The 21,772-nt window shown below is 49.7% G+C and overlaps 1 protein-coding gene across 14 annotated transcripts in view; it reads left to right on the top strand.

Annotated features, from left to right (window-relative positions):
* The window catches only part of Ctif (cap binding complex dependent translation initiation factor), a 296,184-nt gene that overhangs the window by 108,370 nt on the left and 166,042 nt on the right, over positions 1 to 21,772 (top strand). For all 14 annotated transcript variants that reach the window (XR_004514784.1, XM_033757493.1, XM_033757492.1 and 11 more), the window contains 3 exons: positions 4,004 to 4,077; positions 5,475 to 5,579; positions 10,600 to 10,675. Coding sequence is in view for 13 of the 14 variants with exons in the window: in XM_033757493.1 (XP_033613384.1) it covers positions 4,004 to 4,077; positions 5,475 to 5,579; positions 10,600 to 10,675 (255 nt within the window). In the remaining variant the exon portion in view is untranslated. The remainder of the gene's footprint in view (positions 1 to 4,003; positions 4,078 to 5,474; positions 5,580 to 10,599; positions 10,676 to 21,772) is intronic.

The raw sequence follows: 21,772 nt of genomic DNA, 5'->3' as shown, positions 1-21,772 counted from the left end.
GTGTGTTTTATATATATACATGCATGTGGTGTGTAGCTATGGGTGTGTTGTATCTGTATGTGTATTTGGGGAGTGTGTATGGTGTAAACATGGGCATATATGAGTGTGGCATGTACATGTATCTGTATGGTATGTATCTTATGTGCTATGTACATGTACATATTGTGGGTGTACTATGTATTTGTGGTATATGAGTATGATTTTATAGTGTATATATGTGTTTGTGTGTGATGTGGTGTGTGTATATACCTGGTGCTTATGTGTGTGTACGCTGTGTATATGCAGATGGGTGCTGTATACATGCATTTGTGTATGTAGTTGTCTATGTGTGTACGTGTGTTGTGTATGTGGTGTATTGGCATGTGTATGTGATATACATTGTGTGTGTGTGTGTGTGTGTGTGTGTGTGTATACATACATCCTGGGGTGAAAAATTCTCCAGTCACTCAGAACCTAAGCCTTCATGCTGGCAGTGCCAAGTCCTCATTTTATGATGAGGCCACGAAAGCTAAAAGTGTTACCTGAGGTCAGACAGCTCTGGGGGAGCGCTAACTCACCAGCCCTTCTGCAGCCCCAGGGCCAAGTGAGCTTCTCCCCTCTCTCCAGGCTCCTTACCTCCTGCCTCTTCCTGTGAGATTGGGGCCTGGGGTACCTTCTGCTGGGAGACCTGGAGCTGGGCCCTTGTGTGCCCCCTCCCTCTGGCTAATTAAAGGCCAGCCCACCAGCAAAGGGCACACTCTCTCTGGGAAGTAAGTAGGCTGGGTTCTGCTACAAGGGTCTGGACAGTCAGGGCATTGAAGGGGTGAGGAGAAGAGCTTGCTCACGAGTTCTGTCCCATCTTGAGGAGGATGAAGAAAATTAAAAACAAAACAAAATCCCCAGTGTCTTTGCCAGAGTTCTGAGAGTCTCTCGTGACTACAGAAGGGAAGGATAGAGGCCCCTGAACCTGGCTCAGCTTCATTTCTACCTGGGTTCTCATTGCTTATAGGCAAGAGACACTCAGTAAATGGGAAATACAGGTGCCCCCTTTTCCTCTCCACCCTGAGGCTTAGCCTTGTCCATGTGGCTCTGTAGGGCAGGTACTGGGGTGACATTGGCCATAGTCTGCAGCCAAGAGGGCAGCGAGGAGGATGGTAGGTAGGTTCTCTCGGTCTGGCTCCTGCAGAAGTAGAAGTGGTGGTGGTCAGCAACCAGCCACACTGGCCTGCGTCTGTGCTAATCTACCTAGGCTGCTCTGTTTGCAGCTGCGGAAGACTCGGGCCCTTGGGTACCTATCTGTATCTGTGAGGACACGAGGCCTCAAGGAGGTAGCTGCTGACCTCAGAGGGAAAGGATGTTGTATTAGTCAGCTTTTCTATCACTGGGACGATATACCTGACACCCACAACATAAAGGAGCAAAGGCTTTGCTCATGGTTTCAGAGGTTTCAGTCCATGGCTGGCTGACGCCCAGGCAGGAAGATCATGGCAGAAGGCACAGCAGAGGAAGGCTGTCCAATTCATGGTCGCCAGGAAGCAGAGCAGAAAGAAAGCCAGAGAAGAAGGGGCCAGGGATCAGATACAGTCTCCAAGGTCACCCCTGTGATTTACCTTCTCAAACCAGGCCCTACCTCCTAACAGCGCAGTTAGCTACGAACTCTGTAGTGGATTAATCTAGATGAGTGCAGCACCCTCGTGATCCAAATGCCTTCCAAAAGCCTCACCTCTGAGCACATAAGACTTTTGGAGAGCACTTTAGATCTATATCATAGCATGATCTACCCAGCCTCACAAAAGGAGTTCGTAAATGACATGGTTGGTTGATCATTGTGTTAGTTTGCTAGGGCTGCTTTATTTCAGACATCTGACCACAAAGTGGGTGGCTTCAGACAATGTAAGTGTATTATCATCTCCCCAACGTGGAGACCAGACACCTGAAATTAACGTGTTGACAGAAGCAGGCTGGCCCAAAGACACCAGAGAGGATCTACTCCAGGCCTCCTATTCTCCAGCAGCTCCTTGGCCATGGCAGTATCCTACCAACCTTCACGTGCATTCTTCTGGTGCCTGTGCATCCAAACTTCCTGTTGAGGAGACTACTCATAGTGGACTAGGGTTCACCCTAATGACCTCACAGCGTTGCCTTAAATCTCTGCCTATGTCTCCAAATACAGTTATATTCTGAGGCATTGGGGGTTAGGACTCCAACATACGAGTTTTAGGGGGACCCAGTTTAGCCCAGAGCAATTACTGAAGAACACTGTGCAGTGCCTAGTAGTCTCTGACCTGGACTAGGAGTGGATAATGTTGAAGACCAACAGGTCACCTGGACATGTACTCTCCAGCCTACAGGGCAAACACAGGGACTCTAAGCTGCCCAGAATGGCTGTGTATCCTTCCAGGAACCCTTCCTTCAAGCTGCTCCCTTTGCCTAGATGACCCCTCTCTTCCTTGTCCCTCTGCTTGCCTCACCCCAGGACTTCTTTCATTCCCTGACCTCCTTGGGGAAACTGCTTGTGCTTTGGTTCTACGTCAGTGCCCAAGCTGGAGCACATAGTACTGTATTGTAATTCTTTATTGTGTGCCTGGCATCCCACACCATCCTAGTGAGTGGACCTGTGACTCCTTTACCTTCTGTCTTCAGAGTCTGTCCAGGCCCAGCATGTATGGAACAGAGGTCCTCCAATGTGTGAGCTTGTGGCCCTGAGAAATGGTGATCCAGGGTCAGACCAGTTATAATAGACATCAATAAAATTGGGCCCTACAGAAAGGTCCCAAAGATGAAGGCTGGGGACACTACAAGGAATCTAAGCAAGAGATAATAACACATATAGAAGTGTATATATAATATGTGTACTATTCAGTGGATTTTCACAAACTAAGCTGACTTATATAACAATCACCAGATAGAAGAACAGAACCTTACCAGCCCTCAGGACCCTCATGGTGTCCTCTTCCAGTTACTATCTGTGTCCTGTCACCAGAGGGTTGTTTGCTTGTTCTTGAACTTTATGTTGACTGAATCATATACTCAGTACTTCTTTGTGCCTGGACTCTTTTGTTTCATATTCTGTTTGTGAAATTTACTCGTGCAGTAACACATCTTCAGATTTGTTTGTTCTTGCCGCTGTGTGATATTCCACTCTGGGAACCTTCCATGATCTACTTATCTGATCAACTGTTGATAGGCATTTGGATGATTTCCAGTGGGAGCTGATATGAAAAGTGCTGCTGTACATCTTTGTAGCACATTTCTATTGTGCTCCTACCTGGAAGTGAATTCCTAGGTCCCAAGGCATGCACTTATTGAGCTGGAATGGCCATGGAAGTATTGTTGTTAGGGCCTTTGATAATGGAAACCAGACAGTAGATGGGAAGAAGGTTGAAAGGCATCAGGAGTGACATCAGTAGACTGGAGAATCTGTTGGGGAGATCATCAGCCAACAGGCCAAGAAACCCAACCAGATGCTGTATTGAGTAGTTTTCAATGAGGTGGGTGAAAGCTGGAGCAGGTTGACTTAGGGAGAGATTCAGTTGCTGGTGTACTCCTGGCTGGTGGGGGCTTTGTAGAAAGCAAGACTTAACCCCAAACAAGCTAGGCTGTGCGTGAAGCCTCCAGCATACCTGGCTTTGCAGAGCCCCCGCCTGAGGAGAAACCACTGTCATTAGGCTGGCAGTGGCGATAGTGGCTCAGCATCAGGTCTCATGGAGTTTCTGCAGAGGCTTTGAAGAAAAAGCTATGGGCTGCGGGCAGAGAACTCTGGGCTGTTATCCTGACTGCATACCTCTGTAATATGCCCTTGAATGGGGGCTCTAGACCAGGGGGAGCCCTGGTATTTCCAACATCATTCTCCTGGCTCCTACAGTGCACCAGCTGGGACATTCACTCCGCTGGCTTACTCCAGCCTCCAAGCAAGGACTTCCGTAGCCCTCCAGTCTTGGGCCTTGGGGAGGCTTTCTGCCCACTGGTTCTCACTATCCTGGCCAAGCAAATAATGTCGTATTTCTCACCTCATCTTTTCTAGAATGGCAGCAAAGACAACTCTCTGGACATGTTGGGTACAGACATCTGGGCTGCCAACACCTTTGATTCCTTCAGGTAACTTCCTCGTACTCCCTTTTCTGCAGTGTGTGACTGGCTGACTCATCCTTGTTCACTGACCAAGAAGTGGAGGGAAACACAGACAGGTGAAGTAAAAAGAATGAGAAGGAAGACGAAGGAGGGCAGAGAAAGGAGCTTCAAGGGAGAAAGATAAGACCACTGAGAGCATCAGAGGAGAAAAGAGGAAGGGAAGAGGGGCAGAGAGAAAAGTGAGTGCAAAGGAAAACAGAAACAGACTGAAAGGGAGAGGAGAGAGGTGAGGGTTTAAGGAGATCAAGAACAGAGGAGAGGGACACATGGTGGGTGGTGGAGAATGTAAGTGGCAGCCCCCACTCTTCCCATATGAGAAGTCCAGAAAAAAGGGAGAACTGTGCAGTTCCTACTCTTGAAGTCTCCTGATGGGCCTGGAGAATTGGTTAGGGCTCCCAAGGACTAGGGGACAATTCCCCTAAAAGGCCACAGATGGCCCCAGAGCTGCCCAACTCAGGATGCACGTCAGGCTAGGGCACAGCTTCCCCCAGTATGGAAAGTCTCCTGGGCTGGGAACCCGGAGTACTTGCCTTTGCTCCCCCACTCATCCACCTCAGGGATCCTGTGGCCATTTTGAACTGGCTGCCAGAGGTCCTGTGACAGATTTTACACTACCACAACCACCCCCTCACCCCACCACTACCCTGCCACACCCCTGCCCAGCCTTCCTCAACTGTAGTCAAGAGACAAACTCTGAGGAAGTGTGTTGGTTACTTTTTCTCTTGACGGTGAGACAAAATACTCAACACCCAAAGTCAAAGGGGGAAAGTTAAAGTAACAGTTTGCAGAGGTTTCGGTCCACAATTGGCTAGCTCCAACGCAAGGATGGCAAACAGGATTCCAGAGGAGAAACAACATGGCGCACACAAAGTAGCAAAATCAAAGGGACCTCAACAGCTTCTTCCTGCCTTTTTTATTTTATTCAGACTACTTAGGTCAAGTAGCATTCACTCCCTTAATCCTAGCATCCTTGGAGCTGGCCCCACCATGAAACAATAACACACTCTAGATTCAGCCACCTCAGAAAAAGAAAGCCCCACCTCATCTGCATGAGGCTTTGGGGGAACATCTAGATACAAGCCACGACAGAGAGATAGCTATAAAGTAGGCATTGGGCCCACACCAGGGTTTTGAAAGAATGTGTTTGTCTATAGCAAGCCTGAGGGAAGGCTCCATTCTGAGCGGAGTCACTAGACAGGCCCTGGCCCTTGCGGATGGGTGCCCTCCCGCATTCGCATCTGCCCACCTCTTTGGAGGACAGGACGTTTTCCCTGCTGGACTCAGCCTCCTGCCCCCTCAGTCATTAACTAAGCTCCTCTCCCCACTTCCCATCTCTCCCTCCCTCGCCCTCCTTCCCCCTCTAGTGGTGCCACCTGGGACCTGCAGCCTGAAAAGCTGGACTTCACACAGTTCCACCGCAAGCTCCGACATGCACCCAAGCAGCCCCTGCCGCACATTGACCGTGAAGGGTAAGGGCGGAGGTGGGTGGGCTCCTGCAGCACTGGGGCACCCCACTAATGTCCAGGATGCTCTCCCCGCCCTACCCTAGCATTGCAGGCTCACTGGCTGCTCTCAGCATCTCTGCCTTTTCCCCAGACCCCTTCAGCTCATAGTGGCTGCTCCTGACGGCCCACAGGGGACCCACCTGTTACCCAGCCACAGGGGGTGAGAAAGATGACTACAGATTCTATTTGTTTACAATAATTTTTATTGAGGCAAGATTCGTATAACATAAAATTAGTCATTTAAAAGTGCAGTTCGGTGGCATCTAACGTATTTACAGTGTTCTGCAACCACCACCTATGTAGTTCCAAAACATTTTAATCACCCCAATAAAAAACCTATCGCCATCTACACCCCCACCCCCAGCCCCTGGAGCCACCACATTTCTGTTCCTGTGAATTTACCTCTTCTGAGAGTTTGTAGGAATGGAGTTGTGTGTGACCTTTTACATCTGGCTTATTTCACTCAGCATAACGGGTGTGAGGTTCACCCACACCGGCACATGTGTTGTGGCTTCGTTCCTTTTCACGGCTGAGCAGTGTTCCACTCTGTGGCCGCACTGCCACGTGTACACCCATCTGTCTGCTGGTGGATATTTGGGTTCTTTCCACCTTTTAGGTTCTGTGAATAATACTGGTCTGAACATTTGAGTGCAAATATATGTTTAAATCCCTACTTTTCAATTATTTTGGTAGGATAGAAGTTGCTGAGTCATAGGCAATTCTTTGTCTTTTTTGAGGAGTTGCTGGACTTTTTCAAAGCAGATGAATATTTGCATTCTTGCCAGCAATGCACAAGGATTCTGATTTTTCTACATCTTCACCCTCGCCTGTTAGTTCCTGCTTTTCTGTTTGCTTGTTTGCTTGCTTGTTTTATTACACTGGTGGCTTTCATTTTTCCTTCCAGTGTTCCCTGTCACATCAGACCTAAACGTTCAGCTGCACTGCTAGATACTTTCCCGCATCTCTAATGTCCTGTCGCTGTCACTGTCTGCCCATGCCACCCCTAAGGCCACTCCTCTTGGCAGTACTGCTGTGTAACAAGTAGCCTCCTAGGAGGAGATGATGCCCTCCTCACGTTGAAATGAGAGAAGTCATGCTCAGAAAGGTTAAATAAAGTAAATCCAAAAGGAATTAGAAAAGAGAGCGCCGTGTGGAGACGAGTACTCTGGGAAAGGCTTCAGCAGAGAGATGATGTCTTCCTCAGATCTCCAGTCTCTGAGATCTCTCAGCTCTCTCCTGTGTCCCCTGAGAGCTCATAGCTGGAGAAAGCAGAGGGGAACCTGAGGCCCAAAAGACCAACGTGATGCCACTGCCTTACTGCTTGTGGGTGTCTAGTGGGGAATGCATGTCGAGCGTTCCAAAGTTGTCAGCCAAGCTCGCGGGCATTAACCGCCATCAGGACACACATGCCCCTTACCCCTGACAGTGCCGACAGACACTCTCTTCTGAAGCCAAAGTAACAGGCCATTCCCGCTCACCACTGCAGGCCTGGATTCCTTGGCCATGTTCACCCACCCAGCAAGAGCAGACTAGACTTGAGAGAGCTCCCTAGGGTCTGCCAGGGATGTCTGGCCCTGGCCAAATCCTGTCCCTCTTGGGTTCCTCAGGAGTGTGGGGCCATGTCTTGTGGCCACCTTGTGGCAAGGCCAGGAACTCTCATCCCCAGCAGAGTCCTGAGGCATGGGGACATAGTCCACGTGTCCAGCCCTTGCGGCCTCCCTCAGAAGCTGGGTGCCACTCAGTTGCCAAGGCTTCCTGCAGCCTGTGTTTCCATGGAGGGACAGAAATCAGAGCAGGCTGTTGCCTTGGAAACCTGGTTGGCAGCAGTGACTCAGCTGGCTGCAGCCACCTTCCCCACACATACCTGAAGTCCTGCAGGAGATACTGGCCCCAACCAGGGTGAGCTTGGGTAGCACCCTTCCCCTGCCCACTGCCCACTGCCCACTGCCTGACCCTGTGCTGTTGAATGAGGGTCAGAGGCCTGGAACCTGGCATGGCCTCAGAGCCCAGTGCCCACACGTGACCTGCAGGAGGGATATCAGCCATTCCAGTCAGGCCAAGTCCCCAGTATCCCCTTCTTACGGGCCATGGCACAGGCATAGCCCCTATGACTACAAGCAGTTGATGCTTTCACAGGCCAGCCTGTCATCCCCAAGCAGATTTATGCGATGTAATTGAAAAACAGAGTGAACATCCAAACTTAAAATTTATTACAATAAAGACACATTGCCAGGAATCTCCTCAAAATACTCCCCCTTGCTTCAAGCACGCTTATCCCGTTCTTCTTGCCACTTCTGACACAGTGCTGGAAGTCCTCTTTCATTGACTTTTCTTGGTTGTCTTGATATCCTGAATTGATTCAAAACATTTATGGCAATTTCTGTCAAACAAAAATAGTACTGTGTATCCTCATCCCCCTTATTCACTGGACATGGTATCATGCAACTTCTGCCTCTTCCTCAAAGTCAAAAAGACCATGAAAACTTGAGTGGAACTTTGAGTGGATTCAGGACATCAAGGCAGCCACAATGGTGCGATAAAGACATGAAAGACACCATCTAGAACTAGTCCAGAAAGTGACAAGAATGGTCGGAGAAGTGAAGGGGGAAGGAAGGAAGTGAAGGGGAGTATTTTGAGGGAGGATGATGGCAATGTCCTTATGTAATAAATTTTTAAAATGTAGATACTCATTGTATTTTCACCCACACCTCACATTAGTTCAAAGATGGCTGGATGAACGTTCCAGGCCTTTCTCCACCTCCTTACCCACGGCCCAGTAGCCGGGGGTGCAGGATAGGGGGTGATTTTCCTCTTTTCCTTTGTAGCTACCCTCCTGCAGCCCCTCTGCCCTTGGCCCGCCCCTCACATCCCCACCACCACCCACGCCAGCAGGGCAAAGCCAGCCATTTTGCATGCAGTGTATGTGTGCTTAGTTCCTGGCTTCTGCTAGGCCGCTCAATCACCTGGGGCTTTTTTTTTTTTTTAACTTAGGTTTGAACCCAAGGCTTTCACAAGGGATTCTACATCCAGAGTCCTTTTTATTCTTTTTATTTTGAGAAAGGATCTCACCAAATTGCTTATTTGCCCAGACTGAGCTCAAACTTGTGCTCTTCCTGCCTCAGCCTCCCAGAGTGCTGGGATTACCCCACTGCTTGGGACATCCTTTCACACTTGGGCCCTCTGCCCAAGTCAGTCCTACCCAGTGCTCCTCTGAGTTCCTGCAACACCCCCCTCCTGTCTCTGACAGGACTGGCCCCTGATACGGGGCTGAGTCTCCCACAATTGTTTAACCCAGTGTTGTTTTATGTTTGCTTGATTTAGGGTTTTTGTTGTTGTTGTTTGTTTTCACAGTACCAGGGATCGAACCCAAGACTATGCCTGACAGGCAGGCATGGCACCACTGAGCTATATTCCTGGCCCCAGTATTGTTGAACCCAGGTGCCAGCCCTCAGCCCAGACTCTAGTGCAGAAGCATATGGTGGTTGAAGAAATGAAGGATCTAATGGGGGCGGGGAGGCTGAGCTCTCAGCGCCCTTCTCTCCTGCCTAAGCATTTGCTGGCTTGGGCTGCCAATTGGGGTCCAGGCACTTCGTCCGTAGGACTTTTGTGATTCTTGCCTTATGTTGCCCCCTAGTGGCAGTTAGGCTCACAGGCCTACTAGATCAGTCAAGGATTTGCTCTACCAAAACCCAGGGCTTTTATTTTGTTGACAGCGCCCCAATCAAAAATAGATATTTGGTAAATATTTAAGTGGATGAACCACTCTGATATTTGAGAGTTGCATTAACTCAGGGGCTGGAAAGTGCTGCCACCAGCTCAAGGGCAGTCGTTGCTGGACCTCGGTCAGTACTGATAATGGTGGTAGTGCTTCCTGTACACATGCTATGCGCCCACCCTCTTCTAGACGCCTGTCACCACCACACTTGTCGGAGCTGCGGTGTTCCCTTTGATGTGGGAGACTAGGAGGCCCAGGAGTGGAGGAAGTTGCAAGAGGCTGGGCTGGCCCCAGAGTCTGGGAGCTTGATCAGTTGCTTGCTGATGCTCCCCACCCCTGTACAAGGACAGTAGCCATAGAAAGAGACATAGCTGTGGTGATACAGTTATGTGATTCCTTATTTTATGGTGTTATAACTTTATTTCATTTATTCGCTATCTTTCCCTGTTATATATGTTACACCTTATAGCTAATGCATATAAATAATACACATCTGAAATATTTATTCTGTCAGCCAAAATTGTAAACACCTAAGCACTTAAATCTATTAACGAAGTCAGTCCTCCAGCCACTTTATGATGTTAGGTACTAATTTCCCCCCATTTTGCAAACAAGGAAACTGAGGTACAAAGAGGTGAAGTGACTTGCAGGGGCCACCCAGCTTGTAAGGGTTGCGTCTGCAGCTGGGTTCTTACCCTAGCAGTCCTATGTCAGAATCTGCACCCTTAAAAAGAAAAGAATCTGCACCCTTAAATATGCAGGAGACCTAGAGCTTTGGCCTGTGAATGGGCCAGTGGCTCAGGCCTGAGGGCATGCCCACCACAGGGGACATCCCAGAGGACAAGGCTGCTGCTATCTGAGCAGGCTCAGAGCCAAGCCGAGGAGAAAAGAAGCCCCCTTGGGCTTTCTGCCAGCCTGTGTGACCTTGAGAAAGTTGCTTGGTCTCTGTTCACTGATTTTTTTCACCCCTTTGCTGCAATGGGGCAAGATGGAAGGGCTTTTGTAAGGCCTGTGACAGGCTTTGGGGTGCTCATTAGTCAAGAAGGTTCAAGGGACTCCTCCATTCCTCCTTCACCTACCTGGAGGTTAGATAGTACCTGAAAGGAGGAGAGCCCCTGTCTCCATTTCCTCTGGGTAGGACAGTTGATTCTGCAGGCCTTGCAGGAGGGCGGGGCCAGGTCTGTCCTGACTGTCACTCCCCTCCCAGACAGGCTGGGACGGGATACTTAGGTGAGCCTTGTTCCCAATGCCTTTTCTTTTCTGGTCCAGGTGTGGAAAAGGGAAGCTGGAAGATGGAGATGGCATCAACCTGAATGACATTGAGAAGGTCCTTCCAGCCTGGCAGGTAGGTGCAGGCCAGATTCTCACTCTAGCCGGTCCTGGCTCCGGAGGCCATGCACTGCAGTGGTAGATGGACAGGACCGGGGTGTCTGTGTCCCCCGCTGCAGTATGTGGAGCGGCTTGTCCTTGGTGATGCCATGGGTACTGGTGGTAGGCATGATGTCCTCTAGATGCAACTCGGCCATCTTGGGGGGTTTTGCTCCTTGAAACTCTATAGGTGAACATTCTGCAGTGAGCTGCTGGATGTGTTATGTGGCTGGATGTCTATGTTTAGCCTTCTGAAAAGTGGAGCTGTCCCTCCAGTCTCCAGGTGTCTGCTGGACTTGCTGACTTTGACACTGATTGGGCTCAGCTCCCAGAGAGAGGCCAAGCTCTAAACAAAGAGGACTCACACCCAAGCTGCAGTGAATCCAGACGCTGGAACCCCGCAGTGCTGGACTGTGGGCAGAAGCAGCAGGAATGGCTCCTCTGAGGGATGGGTGGGCCTGCTGAAGGCAGCTAGCGTGCTGGAGCCTTAGAAGGCCCCGAGCCCACCACTGCTGTTGACCTGCCGTCTTCCTCCACCATGTCACCTGCCCTTCCCACTCCAGAATCTCTCATGCTATTCCACCTGCACCCATTCACCCCTTCCTGGTCACTGTCCCATTTCAGCTCCTCTTTGCTCCTGACCTGTACCTCTCACTGAGAGAGACAGTAGATCCTACGGTTTAGCCCTAGAAATTCAGTCATTGCGAGACTTCCTGTGGCTTTCTACCTTTTCTTCCCCTTTTGGGGTTTATTGAGTTTCTTAGATATGGAGGTTAATAGTTTCCTCAAATTTGGAAACTTGTCAGCTGTTATTTCTCCTCCTTCCCCCACCCCTGGGGCTCTAATTCTATGTGTGCCGTGCTTCATCATCGTTTTCTGTGACTCAAAACAAAAACGCGTATCACCTTGGGACCAGGATTTAGCTCCATGGTGCTGCTACCTGCTTTACAAGCGCAAGGTCCCAAGTTCATTTTCCAGTACAAAAAGCAAACAAACAAACCGAAACAAAAACATATTTTTCTGTGACTAGAAAAAGCTGCTTGATTTGTGGTGGTGGTGGTACTGGGGTTTGAACCCAGGACCTCATTCATGCTAGGCAAGTGCTGTACCACTGAACTGTATTCCCAGCCCTTTCTACTATTTCTCATGCTTTGTCCTATCTTCTTGAGCATATGGGACCTACTTCTAACAGATATTTCAATGTCCTTCTCTACTAAATCTATCACCCATGTAATTTCACACTCTTTCTATTAACTGACTTTTTTCCTCCTGGTTATGGGTCATATTTTTCTTTGTGTGTCTGATAATAGTATATTAGGTGCCAGACACTAGGAGCTTTACATTTTTGGATGCTAAGTTTTCTTGGGGGAGTGGTATTTGTTTGCCAGTATTCCTTTAAATATTTTGGAGATTTGTTCTGGAACCTACTTACTTCAAACCAGTCCAATCCTTTCCAGACTTTTAAACTTATCAAGGAGGGAAGATTATAGGGCAGATTTTGCCTCCCTGCTGAGTCCGTGTACCCTTCAGCGACTGCTATGCAATGCCCTGTGTCTCAGAAGGCCCTTCCTTGCTGGCTAGAGGAACGCCACTGTCTCCAGCCCTGTGTGATCCGAGGGCACTGCGGCATTTATTTCTTTTGGGCTTCCCCCAGCCTTGGACATTTCCTCATACCTGTGTACAAATTAATTCTCAGCCAGGGACTCAAGGTTCTGTGTCCTCCTGGACTTCTCTCTCTGGGCAGCTCTCTTTTTCCTGAAGCTGTGCCTACCATATCCCTTGGATTCCCTGATTTTGCATTCTGTCTTCCAAGCTGACCAAGACCCACCATCTCTGCATGGACTCCACTCCCTGTGTTGCACACTGGGACTCTGTGGGCAGCAGAGAGGGACACACACAAGGGTCACCTTGGTGCAGAGGAATTGTGGATACTTTATGGTAGAGAAATCTGGCAGGCTCCAACTTGACAAGGTGGCCAAGGCTAACTCTGTGAGTGGTGGGATAGATGGCCACCATGTACCTCTGATGACTCAGAGTAGGAAAACCTACCGTCATTTCCGGGGTAGTAATGGTGAGTGCCCTTGGCTTTGAGAAATGCACTCTAGAATATCTGAGGGATTTGAGGCTGGCACATACTGTTGTCTTCAGATTGTTTAGGAGAAGGTCAACGGTGATGGTGTCTAGGTACACAGAGAGAAGAGGAGCAAATGCAGGGAAGTGTTAGTAGACTGGGCATCTGAGTGAATTCTCTGCAGCACTCCTGCAACTTCCCTACCTATCCGAGAGGCTACTGAAGCGATAGCCCTGAGCAGTGGCACGTAGGTTAGGGGACAGCGTCAGCTCAGTCTCTGTTATCGTCACTGCTAATGTAAAGTTGGCCTTGGCCCCAAAGATAACAGGGTAAAGTCCTCCCAAATGATCGTCTGCTCCCTCCTTTCCTACATGCTCACAGCACTCATTATTGATGTAAAAACCACATTTGAAAGAGCTGATCTGGGGGAGGAACCAGCTCTCCCCTGCCCTAGGCGAGGCATAGAAGAGGCCTTCAAGCCAGAAGCCTGGGAGCATCAGGGCAGAAAAGAACAAGGTCTGACCACCGCCCCCCACCCCAGTGTAAATGCGACTGAGGACCCTCGCTGTCCCGTCAGGAGGCTGCCACCAGGTTCACATGGGGCTCAGGGCAACACCCGTGCTCTGTAGGCATCGTGTTAGCTTCTGCTATCATTACACTCAGGACACTGCGAGTCAAGTCCTGCCTTCTGAGGGGGACCAAGCTAAGGGGTCCCTGTGAGAGCAGCTTGGATGACCAGCCATGGTCCTGAGCTGTGTCCATAGCTGACACACGCAGCCACCAAAGCCACAAATGACTTGCATGATGTGATGTCCTAGGCAGTGCAGAGGTTGGATTAGGGAGCAAGGGATCAGACTGTGGACATCTGCCGTCATGGTGCAGCGTGACCACTCCAGGGGCTCAGTTTACTTATCTATAATGATGCAGCTGGGCTTTGCAAGCTGTGAAGCCCTCGTGAGCTGCTGGGGCAGAGCAGGAGGTGGAAGAAGCATCTCGGGCCCCACTCAGGCCCACCCAGAACTGCGCCCAATTGGGATTTGTGAATATTTTCCTCTGCGGGGATGATCCCGCTATTAAACAGATTTTGAAAACCATCAGCCCAAATCCTATTGAGGTCTCCTACTCTTAGGGGTTTCTTTCTTTCAAGGAGCAGTAAATCAGCAAGCACTCCTGACCCACCAGGGCCCAGAGGTGATGCACAGCTCTTGAGGCTGCTGGTAGAAGAGGTCTTCATCTGCATCTCCATGTCCGATTTGGGGCCCGCAGAGCAAGGGTATCCACATTCACACACACATACCCACACCCTGCATGCACACCTAGACACAGATTTGCATGCACAGACAATACCTCACCTATACACACACTGTACACACTCCACATAGAGCACACACCACACATGGGCACATACACATTTCATATACGCCACACACTGTATGTACACATACATGCAACACATACACGCACCACACGCACACACACCATACATTGTCATGACACACACTTTGGACCAACGTTTCCCCCGGAAAACACTCAGCAGACAAGGACCTGATGCTGGACGCAGGGCCACAGCTCTCAGACCTGTGGCTGTCTGTCTGTCACCCGAGACCAGCCATGGCGAACCTATGACATGTGTGTTATTTGTTTCTCTATTAAGACAACAGATGTCAATATATGAGTTGTTTTTTTCTAAACTAAAACCCCAGTACTCAAGTTTAATTGCAGTGTTAGCACTTTGCGATAAATAAGTGGGTTTTGGGTTGCAGTTTTGGCACTGGTCTCTAAAAGGTTCACCATCACTTCCCTAGACCCACTGAACTAGTCATCTGTTGCTCAAAACCTAGCTGCTTAAAAATATATCTATTATCACACACACTTTTTGAGAGCAGCTCGGCTGGTGGTCCTGGTCCAGGCTGACTTGTGAGGCCTTTGTCTCACTAATGGCCTGGGCTGGATGCTCCCTCTCATGGCGGCCCCTTCATGTGACTAAAGGCAGGAGCACTCTCCATCAGCTACTTGAGCATCCTCACAACGTGGCAGCTCGTTCCCCCAAAGCAAGTGATAAAAGAACAGGTGAGTGAGAAAGCATCCAACCTCAGCTCAAAAGTGACATAGCATCGTTCTGTATGTGCCATGTGTCAGTTGTCAGTTGCCAATCCTGTTGCAGTGTGGGAAGGCCTAACCAGACATGAGCAACCAGAAGGCTAAGACCATTGGGCCATCCCAGAGGCTGGTCCACACCTACTGGATCATACCCAGGAATCTGTCTTTACAAAGCATTACAGGAAATTCCAATTAGCAGCAAGAGTTGAAGACCTCAAGTTCCAGCTGATCCTACTTGTGGCTTAACCACTCCTTAGGGATCTGCATTTCATGTGGGTCCCATTAGAATGAGGCTGACAGGTCTCGATTCCCCCAAACACAGCTTTCCCCAAATCCAGATCCTGGGAGAGCATGATGGGGTAAAGAGATTATCTTTCTGGGTATTCCTGCATTCCTCAAAGCCCGGAATAGCTAGGTATGACTGGGTCAGTTGTCTGCCCTTGGTTCATGATGACAAGCTACTCTAGTTATGGGCACTTGGGGAGGGACAGATCTTCATTATATGGGATTGTCTAATACAAAATAGGATATTTAGGATTCCTGGACTCAATCCTGAAAGCCAATTACTGTAGAGGGCATCATGGTGGCCACAAAAGCACACTCACTTCCATGTTAACCTAGAAGGCACTGTACACCCAAGTGAAGATGGCTGAATGGGAGAGCCCCCTCTCCAAGCCTGGAGACCCCCAGTCTCCCATGGGAGCCTTGGGTCTGTGCAGAAGTGGGCAAGCTTCCCGAAGACTCCCCCTGACAGAAGTCAGAAAACTCACTGGCTCCCCTCTTTCCTTCATGGCAAGAAGGAAATAAGAGGAAAGGTGGCATTGCCTCTCTTCCCACTTCTCCTCCCAGAAGAAGAGAGGCCTTCTATTTCCCAGCATCTCTTCATCCCATAGAGGCCCGGGCCTCCATCTCCCTGTTCAGACTTCTCAGAGCACAGGAACCTTTGTGACTGACCAGCCCATGTCCTGGGGCCACTCCACCTCTGCCTGCCGTGCAGCTGAGCCCCTGTCTCTCTGCTCACCCTGTTCTTTCATTCCTCTTTGCTTTCTTACAGCTAGTTCCCTCTGCCTGGTGTCCACTTTGCTCTTTCCCTAACCAATGAGCTCCTAGCCCTGGTTCAGGTGATGCTCTCTCAGATGCACCAGGAAGAGTCTGGTTATCCATCTGCTGAGTTCCCCAGATCCCTCCTCCCGCCCCTGTGTGATGGTCCCTGTCTCCTTGCACCTTCTCATTTAACTGTCAGACTCCTTTGTGACACTGTGGGCCCTATGAGGGCCAGGACCGTCTCATCTTCATAAGCCCCTCTCTGGGCTTTCTTGAATGAATATTGTTGAATAGCCTTCCTGATGCATTGCTGTGGCTGGCTGGAGGAGCTAAGAGAAATATAGGATTTTTGTCTGTTTTGACATTCAGTGCAGCCCCCTTTTCTTAGCATTTCCCAGCAGAATTTTAATATCAACCTGTTTATGTTCTTATGTGATTGCTGGAATAACTCTCCTTTTTCCTCCTCCTCCTCCTTCTTTTCTTGGTCTTCATCTTCATTGTCTTCTCCTTTTCCTCTGGCTCCCCTACCCCCTTCTTCCTTCTTTTCAAAAGATTTTTCCATGTAGACCATAATATTAAACAAATCTCTACATCTTAGTAGCTTCATACATAGAAATTCTACTGAAAGCCCATTGCTCACAGCCTTTCCTTGGAGGCTCAAGGATCCAGCTTGATTCTACCTGTGGCCCCACTACTCACTCCAGGCTTCCAGGGTCCCTGTCAGGAGCAGAGTGAGCTAGGGAGTGAGGTTCTAGCTCTTAAATGCTTTGGCCCAGACGTATTGCTTCTACTGCTCACCTCGTGGAGAGAGCTAGTCACATGACCATACCCACCTGCAAAGGGCTGGCCATAGTGGGCACTCACAGCTATTTGGTGGGCAGCTGATGCCTCTACCAAATCTTCATTTTTCCCTTTACTTCACTCATCTTATTTACTTAACTCACCTTCTTGGGAAAGTGCTCTGCCCAAGCCTTTTAGAGAAAGAACTGCAGAAGACACAATTCCCCAGGAGGGGCACCATCTGGTCTTGGAAATGAGACATGCACACAGATTACAGTACCTCACCATTGAAGCTGTAAATGCCTGAGCAGATGTTGGGTCTTGCCCAGGTCAGAGCCCCTGTGGGTGCAGTATGGGTGCTCTTCCTGCATGTCCCCACCTTCCTGCCCAATGCCACTACAGTCACTAAAGCCTGGAGCTGGACTGTGGCCCCAGCTTCATGCCTGTTGTGGTTCTCCAGGGGACTCTAGCTCGCTCACCTCTTACTGAGAGTCACACATGAGGCTTCTGGGGGTGCTCCTAAGAGACAGTGCCTCGGTTGAGGCACCTGGGTTACTTGGCTAAGACCCCTTCATCCAACACTGAGGACCCTATCCCTGAGGATTCTACCTGGCTGGATTTGCACAGGGAGCATTGAACTCACTAGCCTAACCACAGTGCTACCCTGGGGGACCCCCGTTGTTCACTCTGACTTGGAACAATAGAGCAGACAAGTGTCAGGGTCCACGGATCACACCTGTATCCCTGTGAACTCCAGCTGTCACGAAGAGTCCTCACCCATAAAAAGCATTTCATTAGTCAGGAGCTAGTGTTGGTGTTAGTCCCCGAGGTCTGCCTCCTGGTGGTGGTGGCTGGAGGGGGAGGAGCAGGTCAGCCACTTTAGGGAGTGAGGCTGGCCATGCTGCCCAAGAGCCCCAATCAGGGGAGGCCAGCAGGCAGCTCTGAGCACAGTAATGAGGATTCAGGGTTCAGTCGTGGTTCCAGCTGGTGAAGCCATAGGGCAGGGCAAAGGCTGGGATCCACACAACTAGGGTTAGAGTGGGGTCCTCAGGGAACCCCATATGCCATCCATAGTGCTGGTATCCCACCTGCATTTTTGGAACCTCCATTGTGAACTGTATTTTAGCTGACCTGCCATGCTGGCTGTGTTGTGGACTGCCCAGCCTTGTCATTTGGAATCCTGCTGCAAGTGTGACCACAGAGTCAAGGAGAGCTAGCGCTATGGTCATAACCAGGACAGATGGCAGCAAGGTGTCTGACTCCCACTAGAGGGCACCAATGCTCCACTCTGCAGGCTCCACAGTCTGGCCTTTGTACTGAGTTCTCTGATCCCCAGTTCCCAACACTTGTCTTTGCTGACCATGCTTCTCCTTGTCATGGCCAAGCATGCAGACTGTTCCCAGAATGACCCCCTCAATGCTCAATCCTTAGGCTCTTCCTCTCCACAACAAGGGTGAAGAGGAGGAAAAAGGAAGCTACCACTCAGAGGCCAAAATGTCCCTTGCTGTGCGAAGGCTTAACGCGCCTCAGAGAGCCCTTCTCCCACCTTGGACCCCTGGGAACATGGGGCTACCCCAGGACAGCAGATGCACAGACAAGGGGGCTGCCTTCCCACAAAGCGGCGATACAAGTCACATTCCCCTTCACTTTCTCTTCAGCCTGCGGGGAGGTGGCACAAGTATAGAGCTTGGGGAGTTAGAAGGTGTGGTCTTCTGCCCTGGAAGGACGGGCTGGCAGGATGAACGATGGAGCTCCATGGTCTAAGCCGAGGCTAGCCTGGCTGAGTTCAGTGTAGCCGAATAGGTTACAGCCTTCCTTTGTGTGACCCCAGCCTCAGCTCTCCTCTGTCCTAGGAGTCCCCCCCCCCGGGTCCACCCACCTCTCTGCTGATGTGGGATGACTTGAGGAGCAAGCTCCCTGCAAGGCTGTGAACCCTGTCCTGTCCCAAACCCCCTGCCTCCTTACCGTGACTGGCCTTAGAAAATGACAGCTAGCAGGCATGCTGCCCCTCTGCCCCCAGACAGCCCCAGCATACCCTTAGATTTCCTCAGGATCCCAGGGTGCAGGGCAGGGGTGGGGCAGGGGGCCTCCAGACCTGACAGAAAAGCTGCTCCTTATTCCCCCCCTTGCTTTTTTTTTTTTTTCTTGGTACCAGGGATTAAGCTCAGGACCTTGAGCTTTCAAGGCAGGCAGCAGCAGCACTGAGCTAAATCCCCAGCCCCCCCACCTTGCTTTTGAGTCTTATATAAAACCCCAGTTGAAAGACATTGTTAAACTGTCCGGTGTAGCTGGGCGTGGTGGCACACGCTTGTAATCCCAGCACTCGAGAGACTGAGGTAGGAGGATCACTGTGAGTTGAGACCAGCCTGGGCTACATAGTGAGTTCCAGTTCAGTCTTAACTACATAGTGAGACCCTGTCTCAAAAAAACAAAACAAAACAAAACCAAAATAAACTGTCCAGTGTCTTGTTCAAGGCTTTCTATAAGGACATAGAATTTTGATTATTTCTCTTTATTCTCCACAGCAAACATTACTTCTGCTGTGTTTTGTCTGACTGGAATTACATAGCTTTCTTTATTTCTCATTTGCCTTTTTATTGGAGAATTTTGAAGCTATATTCTGTTTTTCAGGAACAAATCAGTTTACTCTGACCAGGTAAGGTTGATCCCTCTGACCTCAAGTGGCTGAGCAACGTAGAACAGTGTCTGCTCCATGAAGCGGGTGGCATGCATCCCACTGAACACAGTCAGGGCCAGTGGGATTGCCGGCCTCATGGATGTGACCAAGGCACTTTTTTACAGAGGGCTCCTAATCGCTTTCCAACCTCATGAGGGTGTGTTCAAGACATGTCTTTATACAGGACTCAGGACAGGGGACACCAAAGAAAGGAACAGTGAGACTTAGGGTTAAGCACCTCATTCCCCTGATTGGCCCAGATAAAGATGAGAATTCTACACCTTCTCCATTCCTTGTAAAACGTGAGGAACCAAGGAGCTTTCAAAGGGAAAAATCATTGCCCCATGATATAACCAGGATTCCTACCCTCCTTTGCACCTTGGGGTTAAGCATGGTGGCCGACCAAGAGCTGCCTTCTTCGTCCAGCAGGTGGCACTGCTGCTTTTGTGGTGACGGTGGTGGCGCCATCACCACACACTGATCCTACAAGTGGAGGGGCTGTAACATGATTCCCAGCCCTCCAGATGTGAAAGAGTGACTTTATGATCCCCTGGAGCTTGTCATCATTCTTGCCGACTCTGGAAACTTCCAGGACATGCTAACTCACAGGCATTAGGACTGTTAAAATATCCCTAGAGGGCCGGAAACAGTCACACAAACTCCAGTCACACAAACACCCCACACTCCAGGTCTTGTCTTCCTCCAAGATCTGTTTCTGTCACCTCCTGGTCCCATGGGAGGGGTGGTCTGACTTCATTTGTTCAGTCTCCCAGCACCTTTGGTGCACTAAGTTAAAATGCAGAGCCCAGGACCTGTCCCATGAGTGGAAATTCTCCTGATGTCCCCCCTTAATGAGACTGCAACACTGAATATAATGCGGTGACACTAACATTTGCCAAGTGCTCTTGCTATTCCAGGAACCATGAAGGAACTTGCATCATCGTGTCTTACCCTCACTCAGTCCCGTGGCCTGCACAGTTACTGACCTTGTTTTATACCTGTGCTCGCTGACTTTGGTCAGATGTCCCTTTCTCAGTAAGGGCTTTTGGTCATTTCATCCAGTCTCTGTGCTCTTCATCCCCCTCCTCACTGTATTCTTCTGCCCAGTGCTCATCCCACATATGCTCCCCTCATTCTGTGTCTCTGTTCTCCCACTAGAATGTAAGTTCCAGGGTTGGGGATGTTGCTAAGCAGTGCGGCACCTGCCTAGCAAGAGCAAAGTCCTGAATTCGATCCCCAGTACCACACACACACAAAATAAACAAACAAATAAGTTCCACAGGGACACATCCATGATGGATACATCATGCAGTACTGAGCCTCGACTTGCTCCTATCGACAGGGTCTCACACTCAGTTCGGAATATGGGCCTCCTTCGCAGGGGATGACACAAATCAAATCCCATCTGAGCTTCACGCCTGCAGTGCTGACTCTCATAACCACTGTGTGCTGTGTTCCTTCTGTTATCACCTCGGAAAGCCAAGATCAAATACCTCACCCCAAATCATACCGCTTATAAATAGGGGAAGGAAGGTTAGAATCCAGGTAACCTGACTCCTCTTTGTAACCAGGGTGATGAGGAGGAAGAGATGCTAGAAGACCCGTTTCTAATTCTAGGTGACACTAGTCACGTAGGTACAGCAGGTTATGGGGGATGCCATTTCCCTGATGAGTGTGAACAGGAAAGTGGATACCTTTTTTTTTTCCTCTACTTCTGAAGGCAATAAAATGGAAAAAGAAAAAAATAGAAGGAAAGAGAAAAGCCTCTGCTAACATCTTTGAGAGAGGAAGAAATGTGATTTTCTACTTTTTTTTCAATCAAGCGGCTCCCCCATCCCTGGTGACAGGCCCCACGTCAGCTATGGAGGAGGAGCACTAACCTAGGAGACCCCTCTACCTCCCAAGCCACCCTCCCCTAAGTGCTTCCTCCCTCTGGACAAAAATAGGTGGTCATACAATAAAGGAGACCAGAAGTTCTTCAATCCATGATTTCCTGTCTGACGCCTCCAGGTAGTGGGGCCCACTGGGAAAGGGCAACATGCTCAGTGAGACAAGCCTATTGTTATCTGCATTGCCTGTGATTCTTTTTTATAGAAATCATTATGGGGGGGGTAAACACTTTTGTTGGTAGTAACCAGGAAGGTCCCTTGAAAAGAGACAACTGGCTGATTCTAGACAGGTTCCCATGAAAGTCTTCCCCTCCTGCCTTCATAAGAGTCTAAGCGTAGGGATCCAGGATCAGAGGTTCCAGCTGCTTTCTCAGCTGGCTCCTGTGGGCCTAGGAAAGTTTGCTTCCCTTGCAGCCTCAACAATCTAGAACATGGCTGGGGTCTTATGCAGGGACTGGCAAATTATAGTTCCCAAGCCGAGTCAGGCCTCCAGCCTGCCTATATAAATAAAGT

This window comes from Fukomys damarensis, unplaced genomic scaffold (genome assembly GCF_012274545.1).
Source record: "Fukomys damarensis isolate Sample0158 unplaced genomic scaffold, DMR_v1.0_HiC HiC_scaffold_30, whole genome shotgun sequence".
NCBI lineage: Eukaryota > Metazoa > Chordata > Mammalia > Rodentia > Bathyergidae > Fukomys > Fukomys damarensis.
Note: the sequence above shows the minus strand (reverse complement) of the source record. Positions and strands in the feature narration are given on the sequence as shown.